We start from the raw sequence: 15965 nt of genomic DNA on the forward strand, positions 1-15965 counted from the left end.
GGCTGATTTCGCACTAGAGCTGCCTCGATGTTGCACCGCCGTTTGCCCCAATACTATTGGTCAATTTCACACTCAAAGCTGCGGGGCTGCATTTTGACTCGCAGCTTCGCCCGATTTCCCCCGCAGTTTCGTAATCCTGTTTTTTGAGGACCATGAAACTGCAGAAGAAATCGGGCGAAGCCGCGGGTCAAATGCAGCCCCGCGGCTTCGGGTGTGAAATTGACCAATAGTATCAGAGCAAACGGTGGCGCAACATCGAGGCAGCTCTAGTGCGAAATCAGCCTTCGTTCTCAGGCTTTTTGCCACTGGATTTTCAGATAAGGCTTTACAAACAGGGGGCCTAAAAACACAATTAAAACAAAGAGAGAAAGAGGCTTGCGGGCTACACGAAGTTGCCTAAAGCAGCAGACCACACAGTGGCGCGTGGACTCTATTATTGCTCAGCCTGGCTTCTTTATTCCAAAAAAACCATGACTTTTCAAACTAGGAAATTCTGAATCGGAACCCAGTTCCTGTTAGCACCCACAGCTCCCTCAAGCACAGATTCTCGGACTGCAGTGGCTCATACTTACCGGGGTGAGGTCTCCCTGCCAGCATCCAGCGAGGGTCGTAGGGGGCTTTGGAAGGAACAAAATCAATCTCCCTTTCAATGGGGTCGCTCGTGGCTGTAATAGGCACCGGGCTACGATTGTCCTACAAGCAGAAAGATCTCTGAACACAGTTTTAAACAAAAATAAACACTTACCCCAGACGTGCAAGAGATCAGAGCGGCTACAATGAAAGCAACGGCTCGAACGCACAGACCTGCCTGACACTGAATCGTGCTTTTGGTCCTCTCAGCTCAGCACTGTGATTGGCAGCAGGTCTCCAGCACTTCAAGGAGAGAAAGGTCTTCCCCGGCATCTGCCACTCGTGACGCCAGGTACTGAAGATTGGGCCCCCTGCATGCCACTTCTGTGTACTACCACCAGGGCTTTTTTTGTAGAAGAAGCCCAGAAGGAACTCATTAGCATAATAGGCCACACCAACAGTAGAAACTCATTAGCATATTAGGTCACACCCTTGACAGCACCGCTGATTTGCCTATTAGGCCACACCCCATGCCTTCCCTTGCCCGGGCGCCCCGCGGCTGCATGGAGCCTAGGCAAGCTGGCCTTGCACAGGCCGGGGAAGGCATGGGGAGGCATTTAAATGCCTCCCTGATCCTTCCAGGGGCCCCCTGGCCCGCCCACCTCAGAGTCGCGGGGGAGGGTCGCTCTCCAGGCCTTCCCTCTGTAGCTATGTATGCAGGTTTTGGCTGTAGTGGGTGTGGCCAACTCTGAAGCCAGCCGGAACTCCGTTCCTGTGCGTTCCTGCCCAAAAATAGCCCTGACTACCACCATGTCATGCCCACTTTGGAAGGAATTTTCCTCCAGGTCACACCGGCCCAGGGATCCTGGAGCTTTTTTCCCTTCCTCTGGGCACAGAGCAGGGGTCACTGGGGGAGTGGGGTGGGAAGGGAGCTGTGAATCCCATGCATTGTGCAAGGGGTTGGACTAGATGTCCCCTTGGGGTCCCTTCTATGCGACCCAGGATTCTGAGCCCAGAACTAGCCCAAGTTCCTGGGGGGGGGGAAAGCATGTTGAGAAAGTGATGAATATAGACACAAATTAAAAAGAATTAGAATTAAGAGGAATTAGAATTAACAGGAGAAAGTATGGAAGAGGAATCGGGCTCTCTTCAGCGTTCATAGCAGGCTACCGTTCCACTGCATTCACTGTACCTTCGGCATATACGACAGCCACTGCAAGATGGTGTAGACGCCTTCAAAGTCATCCGGGACGGTCACGTGGGAAACACCGTTGTTGGCCATGATCTGCACTCCTCCGAGTTGGTTGTTGGAAGTATACACTTCACGCCCCAAGACCTGCCCCCAAAGCAATCCCAGCCCAACAACACCGTCAGTTCCCTCTCACAGTTGCTGGGTCTGAAACAAGATCCATCTAGTGGGCTATAGTCACGACAATTCACTGCTTTGGAAGTAGGCAAGCAAAACACATTTCTCATAAGACTCTGTATGATGTCACTAATTTGGGCCCATTTATTGTCACGCTTCCGATACAGGAATGGCCCAGGAAGATATTGCAAAACTATGACATCAGCTTCAATCCCCATGTTCTCTATTAGAGTATGAGAACATCCAGGGCTCTTTTTGTAGAAAAAGCCCAGCTGGAACTCATTAGCATAATAGGCCACACCCAACAGCAGGAACTCATTAGCATAATAGGCCACACCCCCTGACAGTGCAGCTCATTAGCACATTAGGCCGCACCCCCATGTTACCAGAAGTGTGGTTATCCAGCCACACCTACCTTTTGCTTCTTATTCTGTTTACCTTGTTTGTTGTCAAAACCCAGGGCTTTTTTTGTAGCAGGAACTCCTTCGTATGTTAGGCCACACACCCCTAATGTAGCCAATCCTAATGATTTCCTGCTGTTGGGTGTGGCCTATTATGCTAATCAGTTCCTGCTGGGCGTGGCCAACTCGGGAGCCAGCCGGAACTCCGTTCCTGTGCGTTCCGGCCCAAAAAGAGCCCTGAGAACATCTGAGATAGACACATGAACGCACATGACGTTCACGGTCCATCACGGTCAGTATTGCCTACTCAGGCGGGCAGCCGCTCTGCAGGGTCTCAGGCAGAGAAGAAGAGGAGGAGGAGGAGGAGGAGGAGGAGATTGGATTTCTACCCCGCCCTTCACTACCCAAAGGTGTCTCAGAGCGGTTTACAAACTCCTTTCCCTTCCCCTCCCCACAACAGACACCCTGTCAGGTAGGTGGGGCTGAGAGAGCTCTGACAGAAACTGCCCTTTTTCCAAGAACAGCTCTTGTCAGAACTATGGCTTGCCCAAGGTCATCCAGCAGGTGCAAGTGGAGGAGCGGGGAATCAAACCCTGATCTCCCAGATTAGAGTCTGCGCTCCTAACCACTACACCAAACTGGCTCCACTACACTCCACTACACCCATCACCTACTGCCTGGTTTTTTTAACTAGAGATGCTGGGGATTGAACCCGGGGCCTTCTGCGTGTCAAGCACAGGGTCCTCAATTGAGCTACCGCCCCTCTCCCACAAAAGATCCCATAGTGTATGGGGCCCTAAGGCAATCGTTTCCATCCGGCTCTGGACTTCAACACAGCAGAGGAGATCAAAGTCTATTCCAAGTCTGGAGAGAAAACTGAAAGAATCCCCCTCTGCTGTAAGGCGTTGTTTCCTGCTCACCACAGACACCCAGCCCAGCCGGATGGCGAACCTGCGGTTCCCCCGGCCAAGAGCCCAGCCACAGTGGACCACAAACACAAGCAGCTGGGAGGCTGGGAGGGAAAAAGAAAAGCTCAGCTGCCCCCCCCCCCCCCCCCCCCCCAAAAAAAAACCCGCATGTTGCAGGAGAGTAAAGGCAGGTTTCTAAAGGAGACTCTCGGCTCAGTTTTGAAGACACTCGGAACCACCCGCTCCCTTTTTACCTTATTTAAAGCACCGGCTCCGGTCAGAATGATGTGGGAATTGTCCACCTGGATGACCCGCTGGCCCAGCCTCACCAAGTAAGCGCCAATGCCGATGGCACGGCAGGTCACCTAAGAGATGCGCGGGAAGAAGAGGAGAAGGAGGAGAAGATGAGGAGGAGGAAGAGGAAGAAGAGGAAGAGGAAGAAGAAAAGGAAGGATGAGAAGGAGGAAAAGGAAGAAGACGAGGAAGAAGAGGAAGACAAGAAAGATGAGGAAGAGGAAGGAGGAGGAGGAGACGAAGACAAGGAAGGCGAGGAAGAAGAGGAAGAGGATTTTATACCCCACTTTCTTCTGCTCTAAGGAGTGTCAAAGCAGCTGACTATCTCGTTCCCTTCCCCTCCCCACAACAGGCCCCTTGTGAGGGAGGTGGGGCTGAGAGAGTTGTGAGAGAACTGTGACTGGCCCAAGGTCACCCAGCAGGCTTCATGAGGAGTGGGGAATCAAACTTGGTTCTCCAGATTAGAGTCCATCACTCTTAACTACTACAGCATGCTGCCTCTCCCCACAACAGAGACCTTTGTGGAGCAGGTGGGGCTGAGAGAGCCCTGAGAGAACCGGGACCGCTCCAAGGTCACCCAGCAGGCGTCATGCAGAGGAGGAGTGTGGAATCCAACGTGGTTCTCCAGATTAGGGTCCGCTGCTCTACACTACAGCATGCTGGGAAATAGTTGTTCTCGAGAAACAAAGAGCTACAACGCTGTCTTCATAATCTTGGCCGGAAAGTGATGTGGCTGTTACGAAAGGGTCTGCAATGAGTCCTTTCCCCTCCTCCACCGCCTTACAACAGAAAAGAGACAAAACCCGTACCATGCTGATGGTGACAATTTCATCGTAGGCGAGGGAAGACTCCCCGGCGATGGTACCCGACGCTCTAAGGTTCTCCACGCCAAAGCCTTCCTCTTTACCAATGATGTCGGTTATGACGTACCTACCGGAGGCAGAGATATGGAACTATAAGACTACAGAACTTAAAGGTAATGTCAAGATGGTATGCAACACCACTAAAGTTATCTCATATTATATCAACCCAATCTCCAATGTGTTGGAAAGAATGCAACCAAATTGGAAATTATGGTCATTGCTGGTGGCAATGTGTTAAAATTAAGAAATTTTGAGTAGAAATTCTATCCTTAATTCAAGAAGTAACATCTGTACGTATTCCACTGAGCCCGGAAGTACTATTTTTAAACACCTGGCCTAAGGAGTTAGAGAACAGACCACACAAACTCATGGTTGACGTGATGCTTGACGCTGCAAAAACAGCAATTGCTTCTTATTGGAAGGAGAAAACAGCGCCCAATATAGAAGTATGGTACAAAAAATTATGGAGCCATTATTTAATGGATGCAGTCACCAACAAATTAAATTGTTTGTCGCAAAATCCTACAAAAACCAATTTCACAGAAAAATGGTTCCCAGTACTTGATTACTTGTCTCTCAAACAGTTCATTTCGCCTGAATGGGTTCAATATCACAAATGGATATAACATCAATAGTTCTCAAATCTAATAAAAACTTGTTCTTCTCTTTGGCTATCTTCTTCAACTTTGCAAGTGTTTCCTCTTCTCTTATACATATTGTTCAGGGGTACATAACACCAGTTATTGTTGGTTTATACAAGGTTGTATTTTCTATCACAAAAGAAGTTAATAATATTTACTCAATACCCAAACTATGGTATAAGCTTTGTATTATATAAAGTAATGCAAGGTAACATATACAACTTGTTATTTTATTGTAAAAGCAAGAAGGAAAATGCTTTTGTTGTTTTGGTAATAATATGTATTAAGCATTAAAAAATACAAGTAAAAAAAAAATGAAGAGCGCCACCGCCGCTTCCCTCAAAGCCGCGGGGGCAGAAATCATAGAATCATAGAATGTTAGAGTTGGAAGGGACCTTGCAGGTCATCTAGTCCAACCCCCTGCGCTCTGCAGGAGCATCAGTTGTGCCCCTCACTAACCTCGACTCGCCTGCCTCTTCCACATGTTCGCAATGCACGGAATTCATGGAGCTGATCCTCGTGTAGTCCTGCGGGGTCAGGTACAGGTATTTGAAGCCCTAGGAGAAGAAAAAGTGGGCAGCATTAGCCGGGGGGAAAGGGGGTGGAATCAATGTAACCTTTTGAAGCGACCTACTCAAGAAAGCGGGGCTTAGAGGGGGGATTTGACAGACTGGGCCAAACGGAAACCGCAGGAGGATCAAAAACAGCTTGCTGACCTAAGAGCAGCAGTTTTCTTACAAAGGAATTCCAAAGGAGATTAGAAAGACAGACTGCTGAACTGCAATTTACAGTGAAGCGAAAGACAATGCATCCTCCGGGACTGAATCGAGACCTAGGTTTCTTCTCTAATTACCAGTGCCTGCTATTGCCATTTGGCATCTGCCATTGCTTCACTCTCCAAGATACAAGGACAGATGGACTCACATCATTGGATGTGGCTCTCCTGTTGCCCTACAGTAAGTCATACACAACTGGGTTGTCTTGTCTGCAGAGGATAATCCAGTTGCCAATGATCGTGCTAGTGCTCTGAGAGTACATTACCCAGGTCTGACCGCAGATGAAGCTGCCTTAGATTAAATCAGGCCACCGGTCCATCAAGGTCAGTATTACTTACTCAGACTAGCAGCAGTACTCCAGGGTCTCAGGAAGAGAAAGGTCTTTCACATCACCTCCTACCTGATTCTTTTCGACTGGAGATGCCAGGGATTGACCCTGAGACCTTCTGCATGCCAAGCAAGACTCTGCCACTGAGCCACAGCCCCTCTTTACAGCTCTCCAGGGTCTTGGGTGGAGGTCTTTCCCATCACCCACTGCCTGGTCCTTTTAATTGGAGGTGCCGGGGATTGAACCTGGAACCTTCTGCATGCCAGACAGATGCTCTACTACTGAGCCACAGCTCCTCTTTACAGTTCTCCAGGGTCTCAGGCCGAGGTCTTTCACATCACCTACTGCCTGGTCCTTTTAATTGGAGGTGCCAGGGATTGAACCTGGGACTTCCTGCATGCCAAGCAGATGCTCTGCCACTGAGCCACAGCCCCTCTTTACAGCTCTCCAGGGTCCCAGGCCGAGGTCTTTCACATCACCTCCTGCCTGGTCCTTTTCAACTGGAGATGCCAGGGACTGAACCGGGGACCTTCTGCATGCCAAGCAGAGGCTCTGCCACTGAGCCACAGCCCCTTCTCTAAGCAATGAGCTCTCAAGACACAGACAATCCCCGCTCAGCCTTGAGGCAGAGCCAGCCACTTTCTCACAGCTGAGTCCACCGAACAGGTTTCTTACAAAGAGACACGTCAGCTCTTTTGAAGATACAAAGATGACATTAATTGTAAAATGATGAGAACAATGCTCCTCTTCTGTAGACAGGAATCCCATCCACTCTGTGCGGGAAACAATGGGACGGCCTTCCTTTCCTTGCAAAGGAGCCTGGCAGCCCACCCCCACCTGACCATCTGCAGGACAGACACTGAATCCCAGTTTGGGAGAGAGGCGAGTCATATGGCTCAGTGGCAGAGCATCTGCTTGGCATGCCGAAGGTCCCAGGTTCAGTTCCCGGCACCTCCAGTTAAGAGGATGGGGGAACAGGTGATGCGAAAGACCTCAGCCCGAGACCCTAGAGAGCTGCTGCCAGTCTGAGTAGGCAATACGGACTCTGATTTATTTATTTATTTTTGAGATTTTTATCCCGCCCTACCCAATGGCTCAGGGCGGCTAACAATAAGTTTAAAAATTTGGACAATAAAACAATAGTACATATATAATAAAAACTGGTGCTTCAGAATCTACATATATTATACAAAATACACGGCAACCCACATTTGCAGCCAAATGTTCTTAATAGCGTCAGCGCCAGAAACAGTAATTCCCCAACACAGTCTGGCGACATCTACCCCCCCCCCCCGGGATACAGTACATGGGTGGTACATCGCGGTGGTGGTATAGCGATGGCGGCGGCTCCTACCCAAAGGCCTGGTGGAAGAGCTCCGTCTTACAGGCCCTGCGGAACTGCACAAGGTCCCGCAGGGCCCGGATCTCCTCCGGGAGCTCATTCCACCAGGCAGGAGCCGCCACCGAAAACGCCCTAGATCTAGTGTGGGCCAACGTTACAGCTCGGGGGCCTGGAACTTCCAGACGATGGAGGTTCCCCGATCTCAGTGCTCTTGAGGGAACATACGGGAAGAGACGGTCCCTTAGGTAAGCCGGACCCTGATGGACCGAGGGTCTGGGTTCAGTACAAGGCAGCTCCATGTTTGTCCATGTGAACAGATGTGCAACCTCCCAGCTGGGCCCTGAGTCCCACAGCTGGTGCCACATCTGCCCGGCTGACTCCTCGTGACCGCCAATGGCTCAGGCACCTTGTACGGATCTGCAGGGTCTACCCAGCCCACTTGGAACATCTGCTTGATCTCGTCTGCAAAGCCGATGCGGGCCCCACTGTTGGCTGCGATGTAGATCCGCGGGATGCCTTTGGCACGGGCCAGTTCCGAGGCACGCAAGAAGAGGAGGTCTTCCTCGGGCCCGAACGATCCGATCTGGTACGTGATGTCATTGCAGATGACAACGATCTCTCGGCCTCCAGGGTACTCGGGGGTTTTCAGTTTCATCCGGAAGGCAACCATTCCGATCTGGTAGGGTGTTTTTACAATAAAAATACTTTTTTAAAAAAACAACAACAGGAGAGATTCAGAAACTTCAGTCTGCTTTTTAAAAAAACAATAAATGACATAATGTTATGAAAAGAGCCAGAGTCCAGGAGCACCTGAAAGACTAACAAAACGTGGCAGGGCAGGAGCTTTCGTGAGTAACGGCTCACTACTCCAGGGCATCTGAAGAAGTGAGCAGTGACTCACAAAAGCTTAAAGCCTGGCATAAGTTTTGTTAGTCTTTCAGGTGTAAGTCTTTAAGATTAGCCTGCCCACCTAGCAGTTCGAAAGCAAGAAATTGCAAGTAGATAAATAGGTACCACTTCGGTGGGAAGGTAACAGCGTTCCGTGCGCCTCGGGCATTTAGTCATGCCGGCCACATGACCATGGACAGCCCTGGCTCTTCGGCTTGGAAACGGAGATGAGCACTGCAACCCTAGAGTCGGATTCAACTGGCTTTTGAGAAAGTGAACCTTTACCTCTTTAAGGTGCTACTGGACTTGTGTTCTTTTCTACTGCTACAGACAGACGGAGCTCTTCCACCAGGCTGCCACTGATTAGTGTGCCCTGGAACATCTCCTGGCCTGAAATCTAGAGCATCTTCTGGCCTGAGACTTCGCCGGATGCGACTCCTATCATTGGATGTGATTTGGATTATTGCCATCATCTGTCGGTTTTGTTTGTGAACTGTTGCTGTTTTTAACTTGGTACTGTATTTATTAATTGTTCTAATCCCTGTATTGTTTACTTGAGTCAGCGTGCCCGGCAAGGCGGGATACAAATAGAAACAATAAATAAATAATAAATTTAAATAAATATACTAACATGGCTGCCCATCTGGATCTACCTGAAGAAGTGAACCGTGACTCTTGAAAGCTCCTCCCCTGCCACAAATGTTGTTGGTCTCTCAGGGGCTCCTGGACTCTCTGGCTCTTTTCTCTCTGGCAAGCCGTAGCTCTGATAAGGAGCTGTCCTTGAAAAAGGGCAGTTTCTGTCAAGAGCTCTCTCAGCCCCGCCCACCTCACAGGGTGTCTGTTGTGGGGAGGGGGAGGGAAAGGAGATTGTAAGCCGCTCTGAGACACCTTTGGGTAGTGAAGGGTCGGGGTATAAACCCAATCTCTTCTCTTCTCTTCTCCTATTGCTACAGACAGACTAACATGGCGACCCATCTCTATCTAGAACATTATGGAGTGTGCCATGATAGGGAGAAAGTCACTTCAAATTACAACCTTTACAAACTTACAGATATGAGGTTCGTAACTTGCAGTTATCAAACACATGAGAATCATTCTAATCTTATAGCTTCTTCAGGTCTAACCTTCTTCTGGTATAAAAGGAGCAGCTGCCAATCTGAATAGATTTATTTGGTGAAAAACACTTTTTTTCCCATAAATTGTTATATGTTGTGAGCTTCTCTGTAAGCGTCATACACTAGCAGTTGGTCAATCAGCTGAATACTACAGATTCTGAGAACATTCAGTCCACTTTGTCTTTGTCACCCCTGAGTAATTTAGCTTTAAGCAACAGCAGCAGCTGCAGGGGACATCCCCCCCCTCCGTGGAGCAGAAGAAGAAGAGATTGGATTTATACCCCATGGCCCTTCACTACCCAGAGGAGTCTCAGAGCGGCTTACAAGCTCCTTTCCCTTCCCCTGACCCCACTGCTGGACCTCCCAATGGCACCTGGTATTTTTGGCCACTGTGTGACAGAGTGTTGGACTAGATGGGCCATTGGCCTGATCCAGCACTGGCTTCTCTTATGTTCTTATGTTCCCCTCCCCACAACAGACACCCTGTGAGGTAGGTGGGGCTGAGAGAGCTCTGAGAGAAACTGCTCTTTCGGGAACAGCTCTTGTCAGAACTATGGCTCACCCAAGGTCATCCAGCAGCTGCATGTGGAGGAGTGGGGAATCAAACCCGGTTCTCCCAGATCAGAGTCCGCGCACTTAACCACGACACCAAACTGGCTCCTACACCAGGGCTGAGGTGGGAAGGGGAGCTGACCTCACAAACACAGACACAAACTTCTTTCCTGACCCCAGCGACCCCTCTGGAGGCACAGCCAGGATCCCTACCTCGTTTCCTCCAGGCAGTCTGTTCATCTCCACCAGCTGCCCCTGGGAATCCAGCACTAATTCAGTGTAAGTGAGGACATCTTTGGGACACGTCTCTGGGCAATCCCACATCTTGAAAAGAGCCTGGGAAAGAAGGAACGTGCCAACATGAAAGCTCTTTTTGAAAAAATAAGACAAGGTAACAAGTATGATGTGCACCAGCTCCCCGGCCTGTCAAAATTCACGCCTTTCCTTATGTCAGCTGTGCCCAAGTGTGGAGCCATCTTGGATGGCCAGACGGGCGTGGCTTTACACTGACCCCCACCAGCAACAGAAATGCTTTCCTTATGCTGGTGGTTCTCAATGTGGGATGACTGGGGGTGTGTGTGTGTGGACTAAAACAAATGGCCCGCGCCAGGGCTCTTTTTGTAGCAGGAACTCCTTTGCATGTTAGGCGACACGTCCCTATTGTAGCCAATTGTAATATACTCCGCCATTGCCACGTGCGCGACCGTTGGGCCATGCGGTCAAGCAAAGCCCTGAAGCTTCGCTCAGGGAGAACAATAGCCAAGCGGATCCTAGCCCGCACCTATCAGAGGGCCAGGTCCGCAGCCGAGAGCCTATGGGACTCTCGGTTACTGTAAATAGCCTATGGGAAGTAGAGGGTGTGTTTTGGTGGTGGGTTTTCTGGGCATATATACCGGCCTGCGAGCCGGCAGTCTTTGTCTTGTTCCACTGCTGAATAAAAGTACTTTGCTGAAATCAGTCCATGTTTCTTAGTACTTTTCACCAATCCTCCAAGAGTTTACAGTAGGCCCTGTAAGAAGAGCTCTGTAAGCTCTTGGAGGATTGGCTACATTAGTAGGGCCCGAAGTGTGAAGCTTGCCCAAACTAAGGCTAGGGCGTTTTCGGCGGCGGCTCCTACCTGGTGGAATGAGCTCCCGGAGGAGATCTGGGCCCTGCGGGACCTTGTGCAGTTCCACAGGGCCTGCAAGACGGAGCTCTTCTGCCTGGCCTTTGAGGAGGAGCCGCCGCCCCCATTATTCCACCATTGAGAGTTCATCATTCATCTACCCCATTATTTGGAAAGATAGATGTCGCCCGTGAGCTGGGAAATACTACTCCTGGTGCTCATGCAATTAAGAAATTGGCCGCCAATGTGGGATGTCATGCATCTTGGTTTTATATGAATTATTGTTGCACTGAATTTTATCGTATGTAATATTGTCTATTGTTTTTAGATTTGAATTTCGGCTTGGCCGTTTGTTAGCCGCCCTGAGCTACCGGATAGGGCGGGGTACAAATCCCAAAATAAATAAACAAATAAATAAAATTAGGGGGCGTATCACCTAATATGCAAAGGAGTTCCTGCTACAAAAAGAGCCCTGTCACACCCCTAATGTAGCCAATCCTCCAAGAGCTTACAGTAGCCCGTAAGAAGAGCTCTGTTTGGAGGATTGGCTACATTAGGGGGCGTGTCACCTAATATGCAAAGGAGCTCCTGCTACAAAAAGAGCTGGGCCCGCCTGACCACATTGTCACCCAAAGTAGAGCCCAAAAGGAGCCAGTTTGGAGACTGATGAATCATTTTTAAAACAGCAGAAAGTGGTTTTGTTTCCGGGGGGGGGGGGGCAAGTTTTTTTTTTTTTTTTTTTTTTTTGATTTCTATTCTGCTCTCCCCCACGACCGTGGGTCTCAGAGCAGAATACAACATAAATAGGCTATTAAAAACAATTAAAATCTATACATACATTCCAAACAATCAGATGGTGAATACTATTGTCACTGTCCCCGGGGAGAGAGGGCAGAGGGCAGAGTATAGTAAACTCTCTGATGTTATCCATAAGCCTGGCAATATAGTTCCGTTCTGCAGGGCCCAGGTCTCATTCGGAAGTGCATTCCATAGAGCTGGAGCTACCACCAAAAAGGCTCTGGCTCTAGTTGATGCCAGGTGAATGATCTTTGGCCCTGGGACTGCCAGTGTGTTGTTCTTTGAAGAACACTCTTTTTTTTTGGGGGGGGGGGCGTGCTAGGAGAGGCGGTCCCAGGGCCAAAGACCATTCTTTTGTCCCATGGTTGCTTCTGGTCAAAGAGGCTTTGCAGGTTCCTTTGAAACAATGCTAAACCCTGCACTACCTGTTTAACCCAAGGAAGGATTTTGACAAAAGTATGTGAATGTGAGCACCATGAGATTCCCCCTTTCAAACCACCTTCAGTTCTCTGAACTATTCCAGTCTGTCAGAGCCCAACAAGTGTTTGATTGACTGGGAAAGTACTTTTCCAAGTCAGGTGTGTGTGTGTGGGGAGTGGGAAGAGGGGCAACACCTTTTCCGCTGCTGCCCTGCCCAGCTCACCTGCCGGAACATCTCCAAGAAGTCGTAGACGTAGGTGGTGCCGAGCGACTGGGCCTGGAAGCGCTTCGCTTGAAGCAGGTCCTTGGTGACGTACGGCGTGTTGATCAGCATCCCATGCAGAGGGCCTTGCTTGTCTCCGTAGGACTGAAACATAATCTGATCCAAGAGGCAAAGGAAAGGGTCAGACCCCCCTTCCCACCTCACTCTCCCCCCCCCTTTTCATGAAGTCAAAACTATTCCAAAACTCAGCCGTTCAATGGCAGACCAGTGCTTTAGGGAGCACGAGACTGAGATTGCACCACAGGGGTTCTAGGGTAAAGGTCAAGGTTTCCCTTGCTCGAAAGCCGGCCGAATCCGACTCTAGGGTTGCGGTGCTCATCTCCGTTTCCAAGCCGAAGAGCCAGCGCTGCCCGAAGACGTTTACCTGGTCATGTGGACAGTGTGACTAGACACCGAGGCGCACGGAACGCTGTTACCTTCCCACCGAAGCAGTACCTTTGGTGTGAGAGCCAGTTTGGTGTAGTGGTTAAGTGCGTGGACTTCAGAGATTTATACCCCACCCTTAAGAGTGGTTTACAATCTCCTTTCCCTTCCCCTCCCCACAACAGACACCCTGTGAGGTAGGTGGGGCTCCCTGAGTGAGCTCTCTCAAGGACTGCTCTTGAGAGAACAGCTCTGAGAGAACTTGTGACTGACCCAATGTCACACCAGCAGCTGCGCGTGGAGGTGTGGGGAATCAAAGCTGGTTCTCCCAGACTAGAGTCCGCGCTCTTAACCACTACACCAAACTGGCTCTTAAAATGACCCCTCTTCTCTCCTGCACTCAGCGTCCTCTGTGCGTGTGGCCACCTCCTGAGGCAGCCATTTTGTGGTTGTGCACATCACCCTGTGTCAAAATCCCAAAGGTGCCCTCTGGCTCAAAAGGTAGGGGACCCCCCCTGCTATAGACAGTCATGATCCACAACGCACTGAGAAGATGGTCAGAATGAAGGGGACGGAGATGAAAAACCGTCTCAGCGGCCCCCGGTGCAGAGAGACACTTACGTTCCCCGTCCTGGGGTCGTTGACTTCCTTGTAAAGACTGATATCCAGGTAGTATCCCGACTCATCGGTAAGAAAGAGGCGAATGGGGATGACCTCGGTGGTTGGCATCAAGCGGATGTTGATCTTCACTTCGGCTTGCAGGACCCGGAGCTTCCACAAGCGCCGCCCGTAGCGCATCACCATCGAGCGCACGGACTCCTCAATCTGGGAACACAGAGTAGGAAAAGGTTGCTAAGAGACCGTTTCCCTTAGTAAGTGGCAGGGCTATTTTTGGGCAGGAACGCACAGGAACAGAGTTCTGGCTGGCTCCCGAGTTGGCCACGCCCAGCCGGAACTCATTAGCATAACAGGCCACACCCAACAGCAGAAACTCATTAGGATTGGCTACATTAGGGGTGTGTGGCCTAACATGCAAAGGAGTTCCTGCTACAAAAAAAGGCCCTGGGTTTTGACAACAGACAAGGTAAACGGAATAAGAAGGGAAAGGTGGGCGTGGCTGGATGACCACACTTCTGGCAACATGGGGGTGTGGCCTAATATGCTAATGAGTTCCTGCTGTTGGGTGTGGCCTATTATGCTAATGAGTCCCTGCTGGGCTTTTCCTACAAAAAAAGTGGAGTGAGCGAACTGCGTGCGGAAAGGGAAGCGGAGACCTTGGAGGGGTCCATGACCACCGTGGGGACAAAGTTGAGGAAGATGTGGTTGCAGTCGGAGCGGACGGGGGTGTTGTTGAAGGCCACCTCCAGCTCGTCCATGGCTTCCAGGAGCAGCCTCTCGCCTTCGTTCTGCAGGTATTCAAAGGAGGCTTCCTGGTCCACACAGCAGACAAAAGCGGGGGGGGGAGGCAGAGAAAGCGGCAGCCGTTTAGCCAGGAGGTGCGGGACCTCCCTGTTCAAAGGCAACGTCCCACAGCACGCTATTGGCTGTCAGGTACTCCAGTAACTCAGGAACAACACACAGGACCTGGGTAGGTTCAGTTTATTGATCAGAGCAGAGGACACGCCATGAACTTCTGTGTTAGGAACAGAGATGTGAAGGCCGGGGAAAAACCCGGAAAAATTCAGGGGAAAACTGGGGTTTTTCCATTTTTTTCCTGAAGCCTTTTTTGTTTTTTTTCCGAAAAATTGGAAAAATTGAAAAAAGGAAAAAAATTGATTATGGAACGTTTTATTTTAACTCGATGAATAAAATATTTTAAGACAAGGTGTTCAAATATTTTCCAAATCATTTCTAGAAGATATGTATGGTATCAGATGGGTCTAATTTCTGTGCACTGAAGGACAAGCGAGTCCTAGGCTACAAGCTGAACTCTCCAATGCAAGAACAAGATGCATTTCTTCCTTTAGGAGGTGCGATTGTCACAAGAAAAGAAAGAGGTTTCAGTTTTGTGTTTGCATGTGGGTGGGTATTCTGTTTGTAATAAGTGTTTGGATACACTAAATTTTTAGTATGCTAGTTGTGATACTTTCATGCCAAATAAAAATGGTCCATAGTCATATTTCATGTTCCTAAAGTAACAGAATGACTTTCAATCTGGAAATAAAAAAGAAGTGCTAATGTAGCATTTTTTTCCAATTTTTCTGAAAATTTCCATTTCCCCCCAGAAAAAAACCGTTTTTTTCCGAGCTTCAACATTTCCAGAAATTTTACAGCTCTAGTTAGGAATAACATAAGATGCACGGGCTAAGCAGTTATACCCCGTTTGTATACGACCCCCTGATGAGCAGAGAACATAAGAACATAAGAGATGCCAATGTTGGATCAGGCCAAAGGCCCATCCAGTCCAACACTTTGTATCACACAGTGGCCAGAAATACCAGTGCCATCAGGAGTCCACCAGTGGGGCCAGGACATTAGAAGCCCTCCCACTGTTGGCCCCCCCAAGCACCAAGAAGACAGAGCATCCCTTGCCCCAGAGTCCATATCTATACCTTGTGGCTAATAGCCACTGATGGACCTCTGCTCCATATCTATATATCTAATTCCCAACTTGCCCCCTCCGTGCGGATACTTAAATCAGCACGGAGGGGGCAGCTGGGGGAGGTTTGTGTACACGTGGGCCAGTCCCCACGTGTGCACAAAAATAAAAAAAGTTTAAAAAAAAAATTCGGGGGGATGTTAAAATCCCCCCGAAAGTGCAAGAGCGTCTCCTGCGTGTGCGCAGGAGACGCTCTGCGAACGCTGCCGCCGGGTGGGTAGGGAGGGGGGGCGGCCGGGGAGGAGAGCCTAGCTGCCGCCGCTGCCGCCTCCTCCCCCGAGCCGGCCGGCCGGCTGGGTAGGTAGGTAGGTAGGTAGGGCGGGCAGGCGGGCGGGCGGGGAGGAGAGTCCTCG

General features: G+C 49.9%; 1 protein-coding gene across 1 annotated transcript in view; it reads right to left on the reverse strand.

Moving 5' to 3' along the window:
• ACACB (acetyl-CoA carboxylase beta) overlaps positions 1–15965 on the reverse strand; it is a 113595-nt gene that overhangs the window by 16384 nt on the left and 81246 nt on the right. Inside the window, exons 35-44 of the mRNA XM_015413261.1 lie at positions 14288–14443; positions 13635–13838; positions 12591–12746; positions 10258–10380; positions 7896–8165; positions 5503–5600; positions 4349–4469; positions 3500–3610; positions 1763–1906; positions 573–693 (exon numbers count right to left, since the gene is read on the reverse strand). Of these exons, the coding sequence (XP_015268747.1) occupies positions 573–693; positions 1763–1906; positions 3500–3610; positions 4349–4469; positions 5503–5600; positions 7896–8165; positions 10258–10380; positions 12591–12746; positions 13635–13838; positions 14288–14443 (1504 nt within the window). The remainder of the gene's footprint in view (positions 1–572; positions 694–1762; positions 1907–3499; positions 3611–4348; positions 4470–5502; positions 5601–7895; positions 8166–10257; positions 10381–12590; positions 12747–13634; positions 13839–14287; positions 14444–15965) is intronic.

The sequence above is a fragment of the Gekko japonicus genome, unplaced genomic scaffold (genome assembly GCF_001447785.1).
Source record: "Gekko japonicus isolate JY-2015 unplaced genomic scaffold, Gekko_japonicus_V1.1 scaffold10, whole genome shotgun sequence".
NCBI classification, from domain to species: domain Eukaryota; kingdom Metazoa; phylum Chordata; class Lepidosauria; order Squamata; family Gekkonidae; genus Gekko; species Gekko japonicus.